At 48.9% G+C, this 23,867-nt stretch overlaps 1 protein-coding gene across 16 annotated transcripts in view; it reads left to right on the top strand.

Annotated features, from left to right (window-relative positions):
• The window catches only part of CIT (citron rho-interacting serine/threonine kinase), a 2,264,529-nt gene that overhangs the window by 196,202 nt on the left and 2,044,460 nt on the right, over nucleotides 1–23,867 (top strand). For all 16 annotated transcript variants that reach the window (XM_069619729.1, XM_069619715.1, XM_069619714.1 and 13 more), the window contains one exon: nucleotides 5,283–5,486. In XM_069619729.1, coding sequence (XP_069475830.1) covers nucleotides 5,283–5,486 — 204 coding nt within the window. The remainder of the gene's footprint in view (nucleotides 1–5,282; nucleotides 5,487–23,867) is intronic.

Here is a 23,867-nt window from a genome sequence, read left to right as displayed (position 1 = left end):
GTATTTATTTCTACAAAATAGAAGCGCATCGGCAAAGAACTCTGCTGCTGCCGAACGTTTTGGCCTTCGTCGGCATGTGCGGCATGTTATAAGCACAAACAACCTCACTGATGATGTAATTTCATAGAGTACAATTCTACAACACTAATTGGTGGAACCCTATACATGTAGGGCCAGCTCCATAGGGGATGCCAGGCCATTGGTCCATCTCCATCTGTCCTTCGTTCACTTGGGTGCTGCTGGGCTCGTCATCCGCTGTGAGGTTGGCCTAACAATTAAATAGCTACTTGGAAAAACAGTCCACCAGGCAGATCAGCAACTCCCAAGGCCTTCCACCTTTGTTTTAGGCTATAATTGGAAGACACCCTGCACCTCTCTGCCCAAATCACTTGACCCATTTGTGACGTTGAGATAGCTTTGTCTTCTGAACTTGAGGGGTGTAAATGTTTTATGGTCTGTTGTCTGGGTTTAAATGGTACTGTGGCATACGGGGTACTGGGATGAAAACATTGCAAATCTGTATTTGTCATGTGGGGATCGTTGGGGGCAGGAGGGCCTTGCTATCTGTTCCGTGGGATGGTACAGTCAAGAGGTGCTCTGCTCCCTTCTCATGACCTGGCAGAGCACATTCGTCCCAGGGCGCAAAGGTCTTTAACTTGTAAGACAATAGAGGGTTTTATGGATCTCTGAAACCTGCCCAGGGTGGAGGTGCAAGGATCTAATACTAACGGATTCAATGCTTTTTGCCGCAATTGGGCCTAGGTTCCAAAATGGCTGCCGTTAGCCAAGATGGCGTTCACACCTGCATCTACTATATAGCCTCTAATGCATGCACTAACGCGATTGTGCACCTTCCTTCGTGTGCACCCGCTGTCCCCTGCATGTGCTCTTTAGCATTTATTTCTCATTCGGTATCGCCTAGGGGAGTGGGAAGACCCTCTCTTCTTCCCAACAATGAGTTTAAAATCTATCCTTGCCTTGACTAGCAGCCAAGGAAAGGGTTCTTAGCACAGAATTTATGTGGGCTTGTCTAGGTGTGTTGGTGGTGATGATACATGCAGCTGTATTTTGTATGACCTTCAAACAACAGATTTAGGAATGTTGGCATATACAGCATTTATGTAGTCCAAACTGGAACCAAAAATACCCTAAACTATGGTTGCACAGTTTTTCTCAAAAAGGAACTGTCTAATCTACTTCAAAGTCATCAACTGAAGGTGAGATGAATGAGCACTTTATTTACTCGTAGGTTTAGAGACGAAGAACAACCCAGGACAAATCCTGACGTTTTTCCTTTTCTTTGTATTTTTTTGAAGTCCCGGAATTGGATGAGTGCTTTCTTGATTCAACTCAACCCAGAGAGGGAACACTCATGCCGGGGCGCTCCAGAAGCTGGATTTGGGCAGAGGAAGATGTCGCTTGAATTTAAATATGTAATGTATGGGTCTGGAGACCAAATAGAAGATAGAACACTGAACAAACTGCAAAGCACTGTATGAGTTATTGAATACTGAACTATGGAAAATTACCACACGAGTGGAAAAAAAAGTAACATGCATGTATGAACACGGTGAAAATCAGTAATAAGCATTGATGGACAATGTGAAAGTATGAGCCAAGTGAAATCTAGTAACGAGGGCTTGTGAAGCAAGTGAAAAGAGCATGATAAACACTATTGGATAGTGTGAAAGCAAGGTGGTGAAAAGGAATAAATACCACAAAGTGAACTGTGTGAACATCATGTTGTGGCAGAGTCAAGAGACTGCCGAGGAGAAATCTAGAACTGAAAGTGGGCTAATGACACAGGTTCAAAGAGGAAGCCTGTGTTGGCAAGTAAGTCCAAAGAGAAACACTGAACATAACAAAGTGCCAAGTGTTATCGGTTGCCTGACCTGTAATGGGTGGACTGCGTGTTCCGACAACTGCGCCTAGACTGAGTAATCCCTACATGGAGTTGATACCTCGTTCAGATAGATATGAAAACCATCTTTAGTCCTGATGAAGGGCGATGAAATAGGAGCACTGTCCAACTGCTCAATAGGCTGAAACACAGTTGTGTCGACAACTTATTGATATGGCAGAGTTTAACAGAAAACACTGCAGAATTAACCGACAAATGAGGCAGTTACACTTGGATGGCCCCAATAGTGAGAGGGCTTATTTCACATATATAGGAGTCACATTCAGTTTTTTAGGTTTTGATTGTTATGTGCATGTAATGTACAATGCTGGTGTGCCTGTGCAACACTGACTAATGTATTGTATTGTGAGTTCCTAGACTTTTCTTTTTACATGAATAATTTGGAATAAAAGGAGTGGGGCACTCTTTATTTCGCATCGCCCTTATCATTTGTATGCGTACAGATCTATTGCTACCTGGATGGATCAGGCAATGACCAGGTGTCCCTTAGAGTTCCTATACTTAGATCATGGAGTAGTTTCATGCAAATGTTAAAAAGCGTGGGGTTGATACGAAAGCCTTGTTGGACGCCACAATCCACCAGCTCAGTCATTGATTTTGATTCTTTTCTATTGCAAAGCAGGGAATAAATCCATTTAACAGACTTCTCGGCTACATGGGGGACCGCTTTGACATGGTGTAACAAAATGGCATGATCAATGGTATCCAATGCCGCAGACCAATCGAGGGGCATCAACAGTCCTACCGGACCCTGGTCTAAAATCTGTAGAAGAGCATCTTTCATGTCCATGAAGGCCAACTCCGTTCCTCTACCAGGACAAATACCAGATTAACAGTCTCCTAAAATAGAGAAATGTTCAGGTGGGCTTTTAGCTGTGAAGTGGCTTTCCGATCCAAAATCTTTAAAACAGAAACAATGTTTGTTAATTGGTCGATAACTGGCACTGTCCTCTGGCCTAAGATCCTACTTCTTCATTAAGGGAGTGACCGATGCTTGTTTTAAGGACCTATGGTACATGGCCTTTGTAAGGGATGCATTAACAAACTCTCTAATCAAAGAACGTAAGGACTCAGAACATTCCTGTGTCTGGCACTGCTGCCACACCCTCCTGCCTTTAGTCATACTGCCTTCATTTATGATTTGTGTGCTATTGCTCTGCTTGGAAGTACAGAAAGATTTGACGATGTCAATATACACGTAAAGAAAGACCAGAGGAAAGTTTCCAAAATCTGCGGGGAGATACGACTGGAAATCTGCAGAGAATGTTGAAGAGCCTCTTATTAAGCATTCTGCGTTGTGTGCAGAGAAACCTGCGTCACCGATTTGGACTGACTCTACCAATGACGATGTAATTGAGTTAGGGCCGAGCCCTGCTGCGCCTCTTGTGCCTATGAAAAGGTTTTTTAAGTTCAGTCCTCACCTGGATTAATTGCAAGATGTAAAGGATACAATGCCTATCAGAAAGAACTTTAATAGAGGTAAGTAATGTGTTCAGTATTTTTTGCACTATTAAATTTACCTCTCTGTAATAGTGGTCGGTAAGATCACACATAACCGCGGACAACCAACACTAGTATAGTACCATTATTTGTTTTTCTTATTTAATAGCACTCTCTTCTGTGATTATTTTCTGCTGAACATGAAATATTTCAATAACTGTCCCCCATCTGAATGTTGAAGTTACAATTTTATTTCATTATCTATAAAGGTTGTATGTCTAGGAGACCAAGACCACTTTACTCCTGCCACTTGTTCTCCAGTCCCAAGTAAAGAAAGTCTTGAAATGGGTTCATTGCATTAAAGCTGCTTTGAAGATATTTTTTTGGCTGCCCACTTAGGCACTCATTACAATTCGGATTTCTGCATGCAGCAATGCCTCTATTGACCCCTTTGCGCATTATGTTGCCAAGGTGCTGAGAAGGTTGGGTACATGAGATGCACAAGGGAGCAAAAAAAGTATGCAAGTCCCACTGTATATTTGTGCCCCTTTACCTGAGGGGATGTGGCGGCACATCACTTAAGGACAAAACTATTTTCTGTGCTAGAGTCTGGAGGGGAGTTAGATGTTTACAATTGGAGGAATACTGTCATAATCTGTGTGGGATTGATTATGGTTATGAGTGTTGTGGTGAAGGGCGGTGATGTCACTAACATTCTAGGTGGAATGTTGGTGTGGGGATGTCACTGGGACTCTAGGTGGAATGTTGGTGTTGGTTTGATTGCAACGTTCTACTGATGGCAGTTGGACCTAAGATACTGGACCAGATGGATGTCCCAGTGCTTTCTCTACGTACTAACTAAGAGAATAAAACCTACATGTAAACTACTTCCCTTCTGGTGTTCCTGATTGGTGAAGGAGGCTTAGTTTATGTCAAATACCAGTGTGATTTAAAAAAAAAAAAAACTCCCAATGGGCTAAAAACCTACTGACTTGTAAATAGTATTTCAAATGCCGTCTGTTTTGTTACCACTTTACTCCTAAAGAGGCCTTACTACCTTAACAATACTGCTGCAGCCCTGTGCAAAAGCCATTATTGAAATATGACAGTCCAAAGCTTTTCCAATATCCCCAAATGTGCCTCTCTTTATTCCCCGTTTATAGCATATTCAACGTTAGGACGTTTTTAGTCATGTCAGGGGGAAGTTTGGCCGACCCCAGCCCAGAACGTTAAAACAATGAAAGCAGTTAATCGATCTTTCTGGGGTTTTTCTAACCAGAAATATAAACACTGAAAGTCTGCCCATACCCACCGTATCTTTTTTTGATATGATTTAAGTGCCCTGCATATATTCTATCTTTACAATGTCTAGACGATTAATAACAAGCTTCGAAACACCATAAAGGTCTTTAAAAGAAATCCACATGTACCAGCAGTCCAGTGGTGGAATTCTCGAAGAGAATCTGCTTTGTCATAATAACGTCATAAAGGGACCCAGCGTGGCCATTGGTTGTTTCGGCTTGTTTTCACCAGGATGTTAAGCAGTCAAAGACAGTGCCCTAAAATGCAAACTTCAATTCTCAGCCATCTCTGCCATTAGCTGGTTCAAACGCCATGATCCTGAAGCTGGCCTTGTAAGAGACATCGCAACAGCCTTACATTGGGCCTTGCCTGTCACGCAACAAGCAACCCTATGGTGTCTTCGAAACCGTCTCGCCCAGTTGCCATAAGCAAATGCTACCGGTTTTTGCTTTATACTGCCTTCTCTTACTATTTATTGTGTGGTGCGGCCCCAAGCAAGGTAAAGGAGCAATATTTCACCTCTGCAGCGTCGGCGATGAGAGTAGGTCACTGCTCACATTGTGTACGGTTTTCTTTATTCTGTAGCATTAATGTCACGAACATGCTTTCCCTCCTGCAGGTTACCTCCTGTCTGCCGGTTGGTACCCCGGATTACATAGCACCCGAGGTGCTGACCGTGGTTAACGGAGACGGGAAAGCTGCATACGGCCCGCAGTGCGACTGGTGGTCTTTGGGGATAATTGCTTATGAAATGATTTATGGAAGAACGCCTTTTACCGAGGGAACAGCAACAAAAACGTTCAACAACATCATGAATTTCCAGGTACTTGGCTTTCTGACCTCTTAATTTCTATTCAATCTTTACACCACTTTACACGTATTATTGACTTTCTTGTAAATACGCTTGTCCAAATTATGCCACCTTGTGGGGAATACTAGCAATGTAATTTACAGTTGTTCAGCTACTTGACCATGAAACCTTATGCCCCATACTCACTTTACTCTTAGCACTCTGTCCATTTTTTTTCAGCTGTAATCGGTGGAACCGAATTTACAGTTAAGACACAGATGCGCCTATGCATTTAAATCCGTTTGCATTGTGTACTTTTCTTCTGTAGCAATTCATAAACTTGGTTACATACTCGTAGTAATTTTCCTACCCATCTTTCTATATTGATATTGATATTTTATTTGTATCGCGCTCGTACACAAGGGTTTCAGAGCGCGACCAGGCAAGGGAGGGGAACAGTTTGCAATAAAACAGCGATGACATTTAGAACGCGCAAGTATATGGGAGAGTGGAAAGTGCGGAGCAGAGGAGAAAAAATAAATAATAAATAGATAGTAGAGGCAATAAACTGAGGTAGTGCAGCCAGCAAGTGGCAAGTGCTGTATTTACCGCAGCAGTTTGGGTGAGTCTGATAAGTGCAGACAAAGAAGAAAAAAAAAGGGAGGAGGTGGGGGCCTGTGTGGGTACAGATACAGACCCCAGTGCAAGGAGTGGCCGGGAGGCAGTGCAAGAGGGTGGCAGGGTGAGCAGGTATCTGGGCCCAGGGGACAGAGGGTGGCAAGGTGCACAGTGCCAAGAGAGCTGATCAGCAGGGGTGAGGGGGAGCGAAGGCAGAAGCAAAGAGGAATTTCTTGAGGTGCTTCCGGAACCAGAGATGGTTCTCCTCAAGTTTTAGAGTGGCAGGAAGGCTGTTCCAGAGGGAGGCCCCAGCCGAAGACCGAGATCTACCCCCAGCTTGTTTCTTTGAAAAACACTGACCCTGAGGGAGTTTGAGGCAGAGGAGCGAAGAGCTCGAGAGGGAAGGTATTTGCAGAGGGATAGCTGAAGGTATTTTGGACGCAGGCCCCAGAAAGCCTTGTGGACAATGCAGAGGGTTTTGATTTTTATCCTTGCATCCACCGGGAGCTAAGAGAGATTTCAGAGCTGGAGAGATACGATCCCAGGGCTTGAGGCCAAGGACAAGTCTCGCAGTCCTGTTCTGGATTAGTTGCAGAGGGCGGAGAGTAGAGGCAGGTAGATTTAGAAAGAGGCTGTTAGAAGAGTCCAACCTAGAGAGAACCAGCGCTTGGGAGACAGTGAGCTTCTGGGGGAAGGAGAGGAAAGGCAGAGTGCCTCTGAGGAGGTGCAATAGGAGGTTTGACTTTTTTGAGACCTCAGAGATGTGCGCCGAGAAGAAAAGTGGGGAGTCGAAGATGACTCGAGGTTCTTAGCCTCGCAGGTTGGGATAGGAGGAGGGCCAAGAGAGGCCGGCCAGAGAGTGAGAGGAAAGGATGGTGAAGGTGTGCTGATGAGGAGGATCTCCGTCTTGCTGGCTTTCAGACAATGATCATTGGCGGCACACTAATCTTGAATGGCAGTTAGGCAATCGAAGATGAGAGGGATATGATTTAAGCACTTTTTTGTATCCTTTTTAAAGAGGTCTACGTTTAATGGGTAGGCTGGTTTCTAGACTATATGAAACTAATAGGTAGCAATGTAGACAACACTATTACAAAAAGGAAATCCTTTTCATTATCCTCTGTTCATGGTCTGAATGAAGGGCACTGTCCTAGATATTGATGCCTCAAATCTGTTTCCAACAATTTTGTTCTCAAGTGGGAAAGTGTAGCAAGAGCCAGTAGCTCTCGTGAGTTAGTGCACACAGTGCTCGTAGGCTGTTCCAAATGCTCTGGCATAAGAATGACAGATAAGTGTGAAATAAAGAGAAAGAGTTTGGCAGTGGTGAAAAAGGAGGCAAATACGTAAGGCGAGGTTACAAAGAGTGCATTGAAACTACATTAAGGTGCTAAAGGTAAAGACCAGAGAAGTAGGTAGGCTATGAGGTGAAGTCATGTTGCTATATGATCCGTGTACCTATGCAAAGTATAACAATACCTGCCAACTGGTGTGAATACATGATCATTTAATGGGAAAAGCTGGTATGTGGTGAGAGTACCTGAGTAGAGGATGGCAATAACTCAAAAATGGCATGAGTACTGAGGCATGCAATGGCAGTAGCTGCATAATGGTGCGAGTACCTTTTACATAGAATGTTAACTTCTGACAAATAGTTGCATGTTGAATGGATAGCTCATGTGCAACATGCTTGTTTTGGCAAATGGACAATGCCATGTGACCGGTTTGAAAATCTGGTTGCTCAGACTAGGTCCTTCCATTTTCTGAGGATGATGCACTGAGTATGATCAGTGGGTAACAGCAATGATTAATATATAGTTTAGAAGTGGTCCATCTACGTGAAGCTCTATAAAAAGCACCAAGTTATAATGATCTTATTGCAATGCCTAGTAAATTGTGCTAGTTACTGTTGTCGTGAGTACCTGACATCAATGAGCGTTCCTTACTGTATGAGAACACCTGCAAAAGGTTGTATGTTAGCATATCCTGGTAACATGTATCAACTTGAAAATTCAATTGAAACACTAGGCAAGTGATTAAGGTACACTGGCATGTCATCTCAATACGTAGAGTAGCAACAAAGAAAATGTTTTCACTACATACATCAAAACAGTTCGCTTTGCTAATGGTTGTTTTCTACCTTTTGCAAAGACAATTTTTCAAAGTAACACCCACACACACGCCACCTACAACAGCAAACAAATGAAGTAATCCCCTTTAAATGCATTTCATTCACCTTCCCCTTTTCCCTTTTTTTTTTCTTCAAAATCCTGGGCCCCTATGCTAAATCTTAAAGGATATGAGTAAAATATTGCAGTTTTCCCTATATACTCCCAGAAATTAGCATAGTTTGGCCAAGTGACTCCATGTTACCTGAGCACGTGTTCTCCAGTCCTGGGATTTCATGTAACAGATCAATGCATTTTGGAAGTTGCAGCCTTTTTATTTAATTATTTTCATAGATTTTATTTTTTTGCAACTGGTTTAGCATCCCAAAAAACAATGATATTCCAGAGAAATCCTGGTGGAGTTCAGTTTCATTTGAAAATGTTCTTCGAAAATATTTGACTCAAGGTAAATTCAGGAAACAATAACAAAGTGCACAAGTTGCAGAATGGCAGCTCTTTAATTCATACAATTAATGGCCGGGAGATTGATCAGTACCAAGTGACCAAAAGGCAAAGGACTCACTGTCTACTTGTCCATATAGGGCTACCGTTTTTATAGACCAAAACCGCAAAATTGCGATATTCAAAAATGTTGAGTAATTGCAAATCCCTATTCTACTGGCACTCGCCATTTACAAACCTTAAGATCGACCTACATTACCCCTCTCTAGTGGTTAGTACATTACACATGATATCCCAAATCCATCCCCCTGCAGATGACCTAATTGGGCAATTGGCAATCGTGAAATCGGCACCTCTTAGCAACACCGACATCCTTTCCCATGACACACCCTAGACTGTTCCCAGACCTTGCAGCTTCGTCACAGAAAAACAGATTATTGCAACTACTACATTGTTACATGTGGCTGTCCCAGCACTCAGTCCGGCCAAGGACAACACCTGTTAGTTTGCAGGACGTTCATCTTGCTTGGGAAGGAGAGAGATCCTTCTAAAAAACATTTGACAGATGCCTTACTTTATGGAATAGATGCCTTGTATTATTTGTGCTACTAGCCACTTTGCCACCTACCCGTCAGTCCTAAGGCTTTGCTGGAGGGCACTACATTCAAAGCCTGATTCAGTATTTTCATAGTGCCTCAACCTGAGGCCTGGCTCATACCGGAACACATCTTTGGGAACTATTGCATTTCCGTCTTGCTAATGCTAAAGACATAAATCGTTATTACTCCATGTGCAAACTTCCCTGGGAAAAGCTTAGTGAGAGAGAGAATGACAGGAACCTCACCCCTGAAACAATAACTGATTGCTTTTTTCACTGCCTACAACCAGCCACGTACTCGGCAACAAAAGAAGTTCTCTTGGATGCAGCAGAGCCGAGGCCTAATTCAAAATGGCAGAGACATTATAGCACTGTGGCATCAGTACCATCATTCTAATGGCAGAAAGCCTCACGTTTTTGGTGTTCTCTGTTTGGGTTTCCCTTTACGTTTAGGGCGTTGCATTTGCATTTTTACATTCTCCCATCTAGTTAATTCATTAACTACACCCCTGCTCTCTTTCATCTTGTCAAACTTCACTGACATTGCGTACATCTCTACAGTATTCTTCTGGGCTGCATGGTAAAAAATGACCATCCCCTCTGCAATCCGTTTCGTTGTAATTTTTGGGATCAATCTGGGAACAAATCTGGTTCTTGTTGGACCAATTGGATTTTCTATTCCAACCATGCGAGGCGTATCCTCGCCAATCCAATTTTCTGTTTGTGTTAATGTCTTTCAAAAGGAGAGTGTCACTGACAGGTTTCAGTGTAAGTGACATCATGGGCATTGTTTTAAACATTATTCTCTTGGAGCATACCACAATCAATCGGCAAATACTGGTGTTAAGCTCTTGCGGGCTGTTATGCGCCTGTGAGTGAAGGCGCTCCTGCTGCAATCTGTTCCGTCTTTCTGTACTCGCTGCAGTGGACCCAAACCACTGGACCAATTTTCAGGTGAGAAGCAGTTACGGGGAGGGGGGGAGAAAAAAACATTCTGAACTGCCATGACTTCAGCAGAACTAAATTGAACTGTGGAATGGGACTGCTGTTAATCACCACTCGTTTTCTATTATTCTAACCATTTATTTTTTCTTATTAAAAAAAAATAAAATGTTAGCTGACATTTGATCCCTCTTCCCTTATGTTTTTCATGGCAACAATGCTGGCTCCTATGCTAGAGGCGGGGCCTCTCCATGCACTGTCGCACAGTCCACCTGCGTCCAATAAAGGCAAGCATAAAATATTGACAAACGGAATATGCTGGCAGCGCTTTGTCCAACAGATTTCCCCCCCCCTACAGCCACTAATCTGCAGCCCTGAAAAACTTAGCGGTGACTGTTAGGGAGAATTCTCAGAAATGTGCTAATTCCTCTCTACCATAGACTCCCAGCACTTTTGCTGGACTCTAGGACTTTTTTTTAATTTTAACCCGGAGAGAGTGAGACCTTTTTCACACTCTCGTATTTTTCTGTCTCCCCCCTCTCCCACTTCCTTCTCTCGACGGGACCTCCGTAACTTTAGCCCTTCTCTCTTCTTCGATACCTGTTCTTCCTCCCTCCCCGCTCTTCCTGATTTTTCCTCTCTCTCGGCTAACAAAGCATTATCCACTCTGTCATCCTCCATCTCCTCCAGTCTCAATCACCTCCACCCCCTCTTCTCTTTCCGCCCCACCTGCAAACCCGCTTCAACCGTGGCTTTCCTTCTGTCAATGTGCCGCTTTCTCAGCCGCCTTGAGTGACGTTGGCTTAAGCCCTGCTAGACTGCTAACCCAGCCTCCTATTTCTCTTATCACTCTCTTTATGACTCCTGCCTTAGCCTAGCCAAGCGTTCCTGTTTCTCAGACCTTCTCCACTCCCAATCCTCTCACCCTCGTCGAATCTTTCGGAACTAACTCGTCTTCTCTCCCCGCCTACTCCTGACCACTCAACAACTTCTTCCCTCTCTCTCCTCCAAGATACTCTCTCTATGCCAAAACATTCTATGCTCCCCTTGTTACTCTCCTCCTTCCCCTTCCCCTTCTCACACATCCCTTCCTCCTACATGTCTAACTTCACCCCTGTTACTCACTCCGATGTTTCCCCCCTCCTGTCCAAAACTCGCCCTACTGCTGCCCCCTCTGATCCCCTACTCACCCCCTGATTCCTAAAATCTACCCTCCTCTCGTTCCTTACCTACTTCAACATCTGTCTCTCCTCTGCCACCTTGCCTTCAAACATGCCACTATCATTGCTATACTGAAAAAAACCTCTGCTAACCCTCTCCTTGCTTCCAACTTTCATCCTATCTCTCTTCTACCATTCCTCTCTAAGCTCCTAGAATGCTTAGTCTACTCTCAACTCTCAGCTTTTGTTTCCAACCTCTCTTCTCCCCCCCCTACTCAATCTGGATTCCGCCCTAAACTCTCCACTGAAACTGCTCTCACCTCTGTTCTTAACTCCACCCTTACTGCTCGCTACTCCAAGCAATCCTCTGTCCTCATTCTCCTAGACCTCTCCGCTGCCTTTGACACCATTGATCACCCCTTACTCCTCAATACTTTATCTTCCTTTGGTCTCAAAGGCTCCGTTCTCAACTGGTTCTCCTCCTACTTCTCCAACCGTTCTTTTGTCATCTCTTGGGGCAGTCGTTCCTCCCCCACTCACCCCCTTTACTTCAGTGTTCCCCAAGGTTCTGTGCTTGGCCCTTTCCTTTTCTCACTCTACACTTCCCTTCGAGGGGATTGGGTCCTCCGACGTATTCCATATCTATGACATGTAATCACCACAGCTGTGCTGCTTCGGAAACTTTTTTCGGCGTCTGCGTCCTGCGTCGATGACGTCGATGCGCCGTCGTGGAGGACCTCCTCCGACGTCATCTGATGTGATAAGTAGGACGCACGACGCCCGTAGCCTCAGTTCCGTTTTTTCCGCGAACGTGTTGCTTCGTGTTTCTCGGTTTAAACGCCTCGACTCTTTGGAGTTCTGTTCTTCTCGGTTCTTCGAACCTGTTTGTTTTGTGAAAATCCTTCAGAAGATGTCTTCTACTTCGTCTTCGACCCCGCGTCCGGGTTTCAAGAAGTGCGGGGAGTGTGGGTCCAAGATGTCGGTGACGGACTCGCACGACGCCTGCCTCTGGTGCCTCGGGGAGGCCCACGACACGGATGACTGTATCGACTGCCAGTCGCTCACGTCCAAAGCCTTACGCGAACGTAAGAAGAAGTTGTCGGTAGGTCGGGTGTCCAAGCCCCGGAAGTCGAAGTCTGCGGGGCTTTCGACGGATGATTCGAGGGGTGACTCTCCGCGTCATCGTCGGAAGTCTCGTGGGTCTCCTTCTAGGAGTCGGTCTCGCCACTCCTCAGCCTCTTCGAGGCATTCTCGGAAGCACCGACACCGGTCGTCTTCCAGGTCCTCTTCGGAGGACTCTGCCCGGCACGTCGCTTACCCCTCCAGCCGTGCGACGCCGGAGGAATGGGCTTCCTTCGGGAAGAAGATGCTGGCGATTCTTGAGTCGCAGGGTACTCAGCCGTCCGCGCCCCCGAGTGGGGTCGGTCGTGTGAGGTCGAGAGACACCGCTCGCAAGAGTGGTCGGCACGAGTCACGGGAGAGGTCCCGTTTGGACAAGGGGACTCGTTCTCGACGTACCCGTTCCAGGTCCCGGTCCTCGACTCGTTCGAGACCGTGTGCACCTGTGAGGTCTTCGAAGAAGGCATCGACGTCTGAGGCGTCGGGGGCGTCGACAGGCTTTCTCGAGGCTCTGGCTCCGAGGAAGTCGTCGATGCCGTCGATGCTCAGGTCGTCGAGGGACACGCTCGGGGCTCCGGCCTCGAGGGCTGTGTCGACGCCGCCGATTCTGGAGGCGCTGCATCTGACGTCGACGCCGATTACGTCGACGCCGATCCTCTCGCCGCCGATGCCGGTTCGCTCGACACCATCGACGCCTTTCGTGTCGGAGGTACCCCGTGGCACGGGTGGACCCCCTAGGAAGGCTCTGGTTAAGAGCAAGCACTCTAGGGTGCCTTCTTTTCGCCACCTGGACTATATTTCAGAGGCGGATGAGGATTCTGATGGCCTGGTTCCTAGTCCGGTTCCGGATGAAATTGTCTCGGGCCATAGTTAGTTTGACGAGTTGAGACAGTCACTGCATGATGCCAGTGGACTGGACACCTCTCCGGAGGTGGAGTTTTGTAGGCCTGAGCCTGGCTCTCATGCTGATTCCTCGTACCGGCGCCTTATGGCTAGGGTTTCTGAGTACTTGGGATGGTCTGCTCCCCCAGGGGAGTTTGTGCAGGATGATCTGACGGACATCCTTGATGTTGGTCCCCCAACTGACCCGGTTCTGCCGTTCCATATGGCTTTACAGAGAAGGGTGGCGGCGGCGGCTTGGACTGCTCCGGAGAGTCTCCCGGCGGTGGGCAGATCCTTGTCGCGAAAATACCGTCCAGCCAGTGGCGACCCCTGCTACTTGACCAGGCACCCCACTCCGGAGAGTTTGGTGGTGCAGGCGGCCACGGCCCCGGCGAAGCAGGCGTCGTACCCTACCATCCCTCCTGATAGGGACGACAAACGTTTTTATGGCTGGGCGAAGAAAGTTTTCTTCTGGTGGTATGGCGCTTCAGGCGGCCAACTCCATTTGTGCCTTGTCGCGTTTCACGCACACTCTGTGGAACTGTGTTGCGTTAGCGGCTGAACATATTCCCAAAGGGGACGAACGGGATGGTTTCCTTGCTATGGTCCAGGATGGTAAGGATGCCATGTGTGAGTCCGTTCAGTCAGGTTTGGACTTAGCTGAATGCGTCAGTAGGTCCATGGCGGCGAGCACCGTGATACGCAGGTTTGCGTGGTTGCGGAAGTCGGGGTTTGCTCCGGATGTGCAGTCCCGGCTCCTCAACATGCCCTTTGACGGTGAGCACCTTTTTGGCAGCAAGGCTGACGAGAGCCTTGAGAGGTTGCAGTCCTCGAAAGCTGCAGCGAAGTCGTTGGGCGCTGCAGTTCGCCAACCTCTGCCTTTTCGTCCTAGGGGACAGCAGTGGAGGGGTGGTTCCTTTCGCTATTACTCGTCCTTCAGTAAAGCGAGAGGAGCTGGCAGTCAAAGAGGCCAACGCAGGGGTACCAGAGGTGGACGACAGGGTACCCGTGGTGCCAAGGCCGCTCGGGCAGTTGCCTCTTTGCCCTCAGGTAACGCCGCAGCCGCTCCCACTCAGTCATGAGGCCATGTCCCATGGTTCGCCGGTTGGGGGAAGGCTGGCGCAGCATCTTGTAGAGTGGCAAGCCATTACTTCAGATGTGTGGGTTCTGGAGATCATAACCCACGGCTACTGTCTTCCCTTTCGGCACAGGCCTCACGACAATCCACCGGGGAACCTCTCTTTGCGGTGTCCGGATCCGCTCCTTGCGCAGGAAATTCAAGCCCTGCTGGAGAAAGGCGCCTTAGAACTGGTGCCTGTAGCGGAGAGGAACAAGGGATGGTATTCCCCTTATTTTTTTGATTTCCAAGAAAGACGGGGGATTGAGACCCATCATGGACTTGCGCGGTTTGAACAAACTCCTCAGGAAGGACAAGTTCAAGATGGTTACTCTCTCTCAAGTCCTCCAGGCCCTTCAGCTTCAGGACTGGTTGGTGTCACTCGACCTCAAGGATGCTTACTTCCATGTGCCAATCCATCCCAAGCACAAGAAGTACCTGAGGTTCGCGGTTGGCAACTCGCACTTTCAGTTTCGGGTCCTGCCGTTCGGATTGACCTCCGCCCCGAGGGTTTTCACCAAGCTCATGGTGGTGGTGGCAGCGCATCTCAGGCAAGGGGGGATTCACGTCTACCCCACCTGGACGATTGGTTGATCAGGGGGAGCTCTCCCGAGCAAGTCCTGGATCATCTATCGGTCACCTGTCGCTCCCTTCACAGGCTGGGCGTCTCCCTCAATTTAAAGAAGTCCCATTTGACGCCAACACAGCGGCTCCAGTACATCGGAGCAGTGCTCGACACTTCCCTGGGGCAGTGTTTTCCTCCCCAGGTGAGGGCTCTTCACATTCAGCAGATGGTGCACAAGTTTCAGCATGCCCAGACGCTCCCAGCGTTCGAGTTCTTGAGGTTGCTCGGCCTCATAGCATCCTGCATTCTTCTGGTGCCAGAGGCTCGCCTGCGGATGAGATCTTTGCAGTGGGCACTCAAGACGCAATGGTCGCAGTCCTCCGGCAGGATGTCGGACTCGATTCAGGTGCCGTCCTCGGTCGCCCGGGACCTTCTGTGGTGGGCCGTCGAAAGCAACTTGATGAAGGGGGCTCCATTTTGGCTTCCCTGGCCGGAGGTGACGATCGTGACGGATGCATCCCTCACGGGATGGGGAGCTCATGCCAACGGGCTGACAGTCAGCGGTCGTTGGTCTCCGTCGGAGTCCAGACTCCATATCAATCTGTTGGAGCTGAGGGCCGTCAGGCTAGCCCTGAAGGCTTTTCTGCCGTCTGTGCGAGGGAAGAATGTCCTGATCCTGACGGACAACACAGTGGCCATGCACTACCTCAACAAAAAGGGGGGGCAGGGTCACTTCCTCTGTGCAGGGAGGCGATGCAGCTCGAGTTCTGGGCTATCCAGCAGGAAGTTTCGATCTCGGCAGTTCATCTGGCCGGAGCCGAAAACGTGACGGCGGATCCTCTGAGCAGGCAGAGCGCGATCTCTCACGAGTGGGAGTTGGCTCAGGAGATTCTCCTGGAGATCTTCGCCCTTTGGGGGACCCCTCAAGTGGATCTCTTCGCCTCCAGTGTCAACCGGAAGTGCGAAAGGTTTTGCTCGCGGGAATTTCCTCCAAAAGGAGCCTTAGGAGACGCATTCGTGGTGGAGTGGTCATTCCCGCTGCTGTACGCGTTTCCTCCAGTCCCCGTCATCCCGCAAGTGCTGCGGAGGTTACGGAAGTTCAGTTCCCGGATGATCCTCATTGCTCCGGCGTGGGCTCGGAGGACGTGGTACCCGGACCTTCTCGACTTGTCCATCTGCCCTCCACGTCGTCTTCCCTACCGAGACGATCTGCTCTCACGGGAGCGGGGTCAGGTTCTCCATCCAGAGGTCAGATCCCTCAACCTTCACGTCTGGCTTCTGAGAGGTTGAGGTATAAGGATTGGGACCTCCCTGAAGACGTGATGGAGGTGTTGCTTTCGGCCCAAAGGCCAGCAACAAAGTCTCTGTACCGTTGCCGTTGGCGTAAGTTCTGCGACTGGTGCAGAGTTCAGAATGTGGATCCTTTTGCATGTGACATCCCCATGGTTCTGTCCTTTTTACTTTCTTTGGCCCACAGGGGCTTGCAAGTGGGTACCATTAAAGGTTACCTGGCGGCGCTGTCCATCTTTAAGCGCTCGTCTGAAGAGTGTTCTTACTTTAAAATCCCTTTTAATTTCACAGTTTCTGAAAGGGCTCACTAATGTGTTCCCTCCGTCACCTTTCCTGGTGCCTGGTTGGGATTTAAACCTTGTTCTTAGGTTTCTTATGCGTGCTCCGTTTGAGCCTTTCCATTCTTGCCCTTTGAGGCTGTTAACTCTGAAAACTGTGTTTTTAGTTGCGGTTACTTCCGCTCGCAGAGTGAGTGAGTTACAGGCACTTTCAGTTAAGCCTCCCTTCACTGTATTTCACAAGGACAGGGTTGTCCTTCGTGTTCGTCCTTCTTTTCTTCCGAAGGTAGTGTCGGAATTTCATTTGGCCCAGAAGGTTGTTCTTCCGGCATTCTATCCTCCTCCGCATCCTGGTAAGGAAGAGGAGAGGCTCCATAGGCTTGATCCTAGGAGAGCTTTAAGCTTTTATGTTTCACGCATGTCCCGGGTCAGAGTGGACGATCAACTCTTTATTGGTTACGCTGGGAAGCGTTTGGGGCAAGCTGTGACGAAACAGACTTTGTCTCGCTGGATTATTTTAGCCATCTCGGAGTGTTACCGTTTGGCGGGTAAGGACCCACCGGCTGGCTTGCGGGCCCATTCTACCAGGGGTGTGGCTGCATCTACTGCACTGCAGAGGGGTGTTCCTATTCGCAACATCTGTGATGCAGCCACCTGGGCTTCAGTACATACATTTGTACGTCACTATTCCCTCGATTCCATCCGAGGGCAGGATCTGGCCTTTGGCAAGGCGGTCCTTTGCTCTGCTATTTGATTGGCTATTCTAAATTTTGATTCTAAATTCTTTCCCTCCTCCTTGCTCTGGTACTGCTTTGGGAGTCTGTCATAGATATGGAATACGTCGGAGGACCCAATCCCCTCGAAGAACAAGTTACTTTCTTACCTGGTAACGTTCTTTCGATGGGATGGTCCGACAACGTATTCCATATCGCTCCCGCCCTGCCTTCCCCGCTGCAGAATTTCTTTTGCGATTGCAGCTTACGTTCCGCAAGGCTTTGTGCCTGACTGGCAGTTGACTTATGTCACACGTTCTGGGGGAAAAAACTACAACTGAGGCTACGGGCGTCGTGCGTGCTACTTATCACATCGGATGACGTCGGACGTCGGAGGAGGTCCTCGACGACGGCGCATCGATGTCATCGACGCAGGACGCAGACGCCGAAAAAAGTTTCCGAAGCAGCACAGCTGTGGTGATTACATGTCCTAGATATGGAATACGTCGTCGGACCATCCCATTGAAAGAACGTTACCAGGTAAGAAAGTAACTTGTTCTTCTTGCCCCTATCTTCTCTTCCTTCGGTATCTCTTGCCATTTCTATGCCGATGATAACGTACCTTTTCTCTCCTTCCCTTCTTTCACTCCCGACATCCACCTCAAACTTTCTTCCTGTCTCACTGCTATCAAAAACTGGATGTCTTCCCACTTTCTCTCCCTCAACACTGACAAGACTGAAGTCTTATTCTTTCCCTCCAACACACTTCCTCCTCCCTCTCCCCCTCCTTTTATCCTCTTTCCCCCTACTAATCTTCCCATTGCTGCCTCTGCCCGCAATTTAGGCCTTCACTTCGACTCTAACCACTCCTTTACCCTCCACATTTCTCTTACCTCCCGCACCTGTCGCTACCACCTCTTCAACGTCTGCAAAATCCGATCCTCCCTCACCTTCCATGCCACCAAACTCTTAATGACTTCCCTTTTCTCATCTTTTCTACTGCCTGCTCTCCTCTTTGGCCTCCCTGCCTCTCATCTCGCCTACCCCTCAAAATCCCTCTATCACTCTGCTATCCGTACCCTTTGCCTTCTCTCTCCTCATGATTCCATTTCCTCTTTGCGTTCTTTTCTTGGTTGGCTTCCCTTTCATTCACAACTTAAATGTAACTTCCTCTGTCTCGTTTTTAAATCTCTTGATGATTTCGCCCCCCTAGCTTTCCTCTCTCCTCTCTTTCTACGGCCTGTTGCGCCCTCTCTGCTCTGCCGTCCTTTTCCTTCTCACTGTTCCACCATCTCCTTGTACCTCTTCCCGCTTCCGTTCCTTTCAGCTTCTTGCCCCTCTACACTGGAACTCTCTATCTCTCCCTATCTGCTCCATCTCCTCTTACTCCTTCTTCCGATCCTCCTTAAAATCTCACCTTCTTAATCCCCTCTCCTGACAGCCCTTATTACTTCCCTCTTGCTCTTCCTCTGTTCTGATTCTATTCTACAGTTCTCGGCAAATTGTTCTACATACTGTTCTCGGTTTATTTTTATGTTTTTCTCATGTTTGGCACCTATGCTTCTAATGTATTCTTGTTGTAATGTAAAGCGCTTTGGTGTAAAGCGCTATATAACATTCGATAAATACAATTTAAACTCTGCGTTTCTTTTGGTTTTGGAGTTTGACCAACTCCATAGGCATCTTTTTGTAGCGTCACACAGCACCTTCAGTGCAGTGGCACAGGGACGTCTTTCAGATTTCTCAAGGTTTAAATACCTTCTCTTGGATAAACTAATGTTTCCAAGAGCAGTGAAGTGAAATTGACTTCACTTACATTTTGTAACTTTCTAGACCCAGCACACACTATCTTACAATAGAGTGCGGGAGGGGTCACCTAGTATCCCCTTTTTCTAGCTTCTCATGTAACATTTTTTATGTTACCCTTTTCACAAGTTATGGCTGGTGGCAGTGGTTTGCTTTTTACTACCGTGATTTGTTTTCACTGCGGGCTGCGTTCGCAGCTACAGTGAAGCACCCATGGGTGCCATTTTTGTCAAAATGGCCCGGTCTTCTTTTTTCGCCATTTCTTGTTGTTTAGGTCCTTCTTGAGATTTACTCTGCGTGCCAAACCAGGTTTGGTCTCTTTGTTCGTTTTGTCTTTGGCAGGCTTCACGAGTGATTCCTGCCTCTGGCTCCAGTATGTCTGGTGGGGGCAGGAAGTGAGGGAGGTGCCCAAAACTCCCTGTGCTTTGTCTCCTAGGAGACAGGAATGCACTCCTAGGTGATTGGCAGGCTGGGTGACTGCCAGAAGAGACCAAGAAAGAAGGTTTCCTTTACCAACGCCATGAGGCCAAGAGGAAGAACATTCTGGCAGTGCCTCTACTGGATGATGTTTGGGATGAGGGCCTGGCGCTGATGAGAAATCCTGCCACAGCCCCGGTGAAAAGAGTCAGGCTGGAAAAGAAGTACCAGGTGCTGGAGTCCACGCCCAAGTGCCTGTGGTCGCAACCCTCCCCGGACTTGGTGGTCTCAGCGGCTGCGAGGAAGTCTTCAAATCCCTCATCTTCAGCCTCCGTTCCCCTGGACAGCGAGGGGAAGAAGTTGGACGCCACGGGTAGGAAGGTGATCTACTCGGCATTGACGACAGTCAAGGCAGCGAATGCACTTCAGATCCTGGCCAGATATGACTGGGATCTGTGGTATAAAATGGCCACGCTACTGGAATTTCCTCCCCAATGACAAACGGGTAGAGGTGCTTGAGATCCTCCGGGGGGGCAAGGGGCAGGAAGTCCAGTCGAGGGTCCTGGACATGCCCTTTGACTGGGACAACCTCTTTAGGAAGGCCGTTGACTATTCGTTGCACGCCATTAAGACCGACACAAACTACCCGTGCCCTTGGCCAGATATGACTGGGATCTGTGGTATAAAATGGCCACGCTACTAGAATTCCTCCCCAACGACAAACGGGTAGAGGTGCTTGAGATCCTCCAGGAGGGCGGGTTGGCATCGGACCATGCCATCATTGTGGCCTTGGACATCGCAGACACAGGGTTTCGGACAGTTGGTGAACAGTGTCTGCCTTAGTTGCCATGGCTGGATGAAAGCCACCAACATTTGATAGGAAGTCCAGACGAGGGTTCTGGACATGCCCTTTGACTGGGACAACATCTTTAGGAAGGCCGTCGACTATTCGTTGCAAGCCATTAAGACCGACACAGACTGCCCGCGCCCTTAGCACGCTTCAGCAATGTCGTCCTTCCTTTCGTGCCTTACTAGGAAGACCCGGCAGGTCGGCGGAGGGTTTCTGCGCTCAGGGGTGTGAGGGGGGTCTTCCTTGTACCGCCAGCCCTCCCGTGCCACAACCCAGGAGGCCTACATCGGTTGTTCCAAGGCTTTCAGAGGTGGCCGTCATCGCTCTTGAGGCGGCATGCAGGCCTCGAAGCAAGATTGCACAGGCCAGGACGTCGGGCCCTCACCCATGCACCCCAGCTGGCGAGCTTTGTCAGCCAGTGGGAAAAGATCTCTACCGACTGATGGGTGCTGGACGCTCTCCCCCACGGACGGACGGACACTAGAATTCCAGCAGAAGTGTCTGCGGATACCACTGGTGACCCGGCAGGAGCAGCACATCCCTCAGCTCCTGCAGGAAGTACAGGTCATGATAAGAAAAGGGGTGATAGAGCTGGTTCCAATGCGACTCTGGGGCTCCGGATTCTACTCCATATAGAAGCCTGGGGGCTGGAGGCCCATTCTCAACCTGCGGCGTCTCAACAAGTACCTCAAGTCCCAAAAAGTCCGAATGGACTGTCGTCGCTGGATCTGGAGGACGTGTACTTCCACGTCCCCATTCACGAGAAGCATTGGAAATTCCTGTGCTTCGGCATACAGGGAAAACACTACCAATTCAAGGCCCTGCCATTTGGGCTGAAGTTGTCGCCCAGAGTGTTCACGAAGTGCCTGGCACCAGTAGCGGCCCATCTGCGTCTACACGGGATACATGTGTACCCGTACCTAGATGACTGGCTTATCCGGGCCAAGTCAAGGGACATAGCCGTTGAACACATAGAGAGGACCGTCCAGCTGCTGATGGATCTGGGATTCTCTGTGAACTATCCTTGATTCCATCCCAGAACGTGCTGTTCCTGGGGGCAAGGCTCAACAGTCTCCTGCCTGGCGGGTCCCTCGGAGGAAAAGATGGCGGCCATGCTGGGCAAGGTGCAATGGCTGTTGGCACTGAAGACCGCCACAGTGCGGACCATCAAGTCGTTGCCCGGCATGATGATGTGCTTTTACCTGATCCGAGTCTGCAGGTTGCGGATGCAACCGCTTCAGAAATTCCTGGACGCTCTGTTTATCCAGGTGTCTGGAAGTTTTGCACGTAGGATTGTTCTCGACGAGGAGTTCCGTTGGTTAGTAAGGTGGTGGGGCGTGCGCTCCAACATCGCCAGAGGCATGGATTTCCAGAGCCCCCCATACCAGGAGACGGTCACCACAGATGTTTCCCTGGAGGGCTGGGGATCCCACACCGGATGTCTCCACGCCAGAGGCCTGTGGCTAACGGAGGAGAGGGATCCTCCACATCAATGTCCTGGAGCTGCAAGCAGTGTTCTGGGCTCTCAAGTTGTGCCTTCCGTCCTTCAAGGACAAGGTGGTGCGGGTCTTCACGGACAATACCACCACAATGTTCTACATCAGGAAGCAGGGGGGAACCAGATCCTCAGCGCTCTCCAGAGAGGCGCAGGACTTGTGGCACTGGCCCATCGCCTAGGGAATGTTCTTCATTCCTTTCCACCAGGCGGTAGTCAAGAACACCATCACCGACTCATTCAGCAGGGAGCTGCGCTCTTGCCATGAGTGGGAGCTTCGACAAGATCAAGTGGATGGCCTCTTCCGTGAATGGGGCAGACCCCAGATCGATCTGTTTGCAACGGCGACACATTCCAAATGCTAGAAGTTCCCCAGGAATGTGGGAGGGCCTCTTTCTGTACACGTTCCCGCCTTTGCCTCTACTGCTGCAAGTCATCAATCAACTCAAACTGTGCCAATGCAGGATGATCCTCATCACCCAGGCATGGCCGAGGCAGATATGGTACCCGGACCACCTCAGCCTGTCGACGTCCCCTCCGTTCAAGCTGCCTGTTGTCGCAGATCTGCTTGCCAGGGAAGGAGGCGCAATCCTGCATCACGACCCCGGATCCCTGAACCTGAAGGATTGGCTCCTGCAGCCTTAGAGTTTGGAGGGTACGAGCTACTGGCGAACTGCTAGAGCATCGTCAACTCTGAAGTGCTACGGGACAAGTGGAAAAGTTTTGCAATGTTGTGCCGGACGCAGATGATCAATCCTCTGAGAGTCACGACCCTGCAGATTCTTCTGTACTTGTTTTCCTTGGCCAAGGAGGGGCTGGCGCACACCTCTAGCAAGGTGCATTCAGCGGCTATCTCTCGCTACACCAGGTGTCTAGAACGGTCTTCTCTTTGGTCACACCATTTCGTCAAGGAGTTCCTCAAAAGACTGTTTCGATCGTTTCCGCCGGTGAAGGCCCCTGCCCTGGCGTGGGAACTCAACATGGTGCTGATGAGGCTCATGTGGGCCCCATTCAAGCCAATGCATATGGCCCCTCTCGTTCCTGTCGTGGAAAGATGGCTTTTCTCGTGGCCATCACCTCTGCCTGGAGGGTAGGTGAGATCCAGGCCCTTTCCTGAAAACAGCTTTATTTGATTTTTCACGACACAAGGGTGGTGCTGTGGGCTCACCCCCTCCTTCATGCCAAAGGTTCCATCGGAATTCCACCTCAACAAGCCTTTGGTGTTGCCTGTGTTTTTTCCAAAACCTTTGTCGCCGGCTGAAAGGACTTTGCACTTGCTGAATGTGGCTCGAGCAGTGAACTTCTATGTGGCATGCGCAAAGAGTTTCCGGAAGACGTGCCAACTTTTCATGAACTTTGGTCCTGTGAACCATGGGAAGGCCTTTCCAAGGCTACCATCTCCAGGTGGCTCTCCGGCTGTATCACACACTGTCACTGGTTGGCAAACCGACTGCTGCCCGACCGTCCGAGAGCCCATTCCACCAGATCGATTGCTGTGATGACGGCGTTCTTGTCTGGTGTGCCTCTGCTGGACATCTGCAGGTCTGCTACGTGGAGGTCCACGCACACCTTCACAAGATTCTACTGCATCGACAGACTCCAAACTGTTCGCTTGAAAGTGAGCCTGTTCCCGAGGTACGAGATTGCTTCTGTTGAGCCTTGCCACCTCCCGTGTTTGTGTAATGTTGTACTGCTATGTATTCTTTATTTGGATTACGTCGATTGAACAGATGGAATGAACGGAACAGATAGAGCAGGTGGAACAGATAGAGCAGGCAGAGCGGATGGAAGTGGATTGAACAAGTGGATGGAGTGGAAGAAAGGATAGTCGACAGAGTGGATGTAAAGGAAGGAGTGGATGGAGTAGATGGAATGGATATACCTCGATATATCTCTATCTCATATTTATGCTATGTAAATGCTATGTATCTGTATCCCCATGTTATCCATATCACATGTCTCTCCTGTCGCTTTATATATGTATGCTGCTAATTACG

This window comes from Ambystoma mexicanum, chromosome 10 (assembly GCF_040938575.1).
Source record: "Ambystoma mexicanum isolate Mex_15411 chromosome 10, UKY_AmexF1_1, whole genome shotgun sequence".
NCBI classification, from domain to species: domain Eukaryota; kingdom Metazoa; phylum Chordata; class Amphibia; order Caudata; family Ambystomatidae; genus Ambystoma; species Ambystoma mexicanum.
Note: the sequence above shows the minus strand (reverse complement) of the source record. Positions and strands in the feature narration are given on the sequence as shown.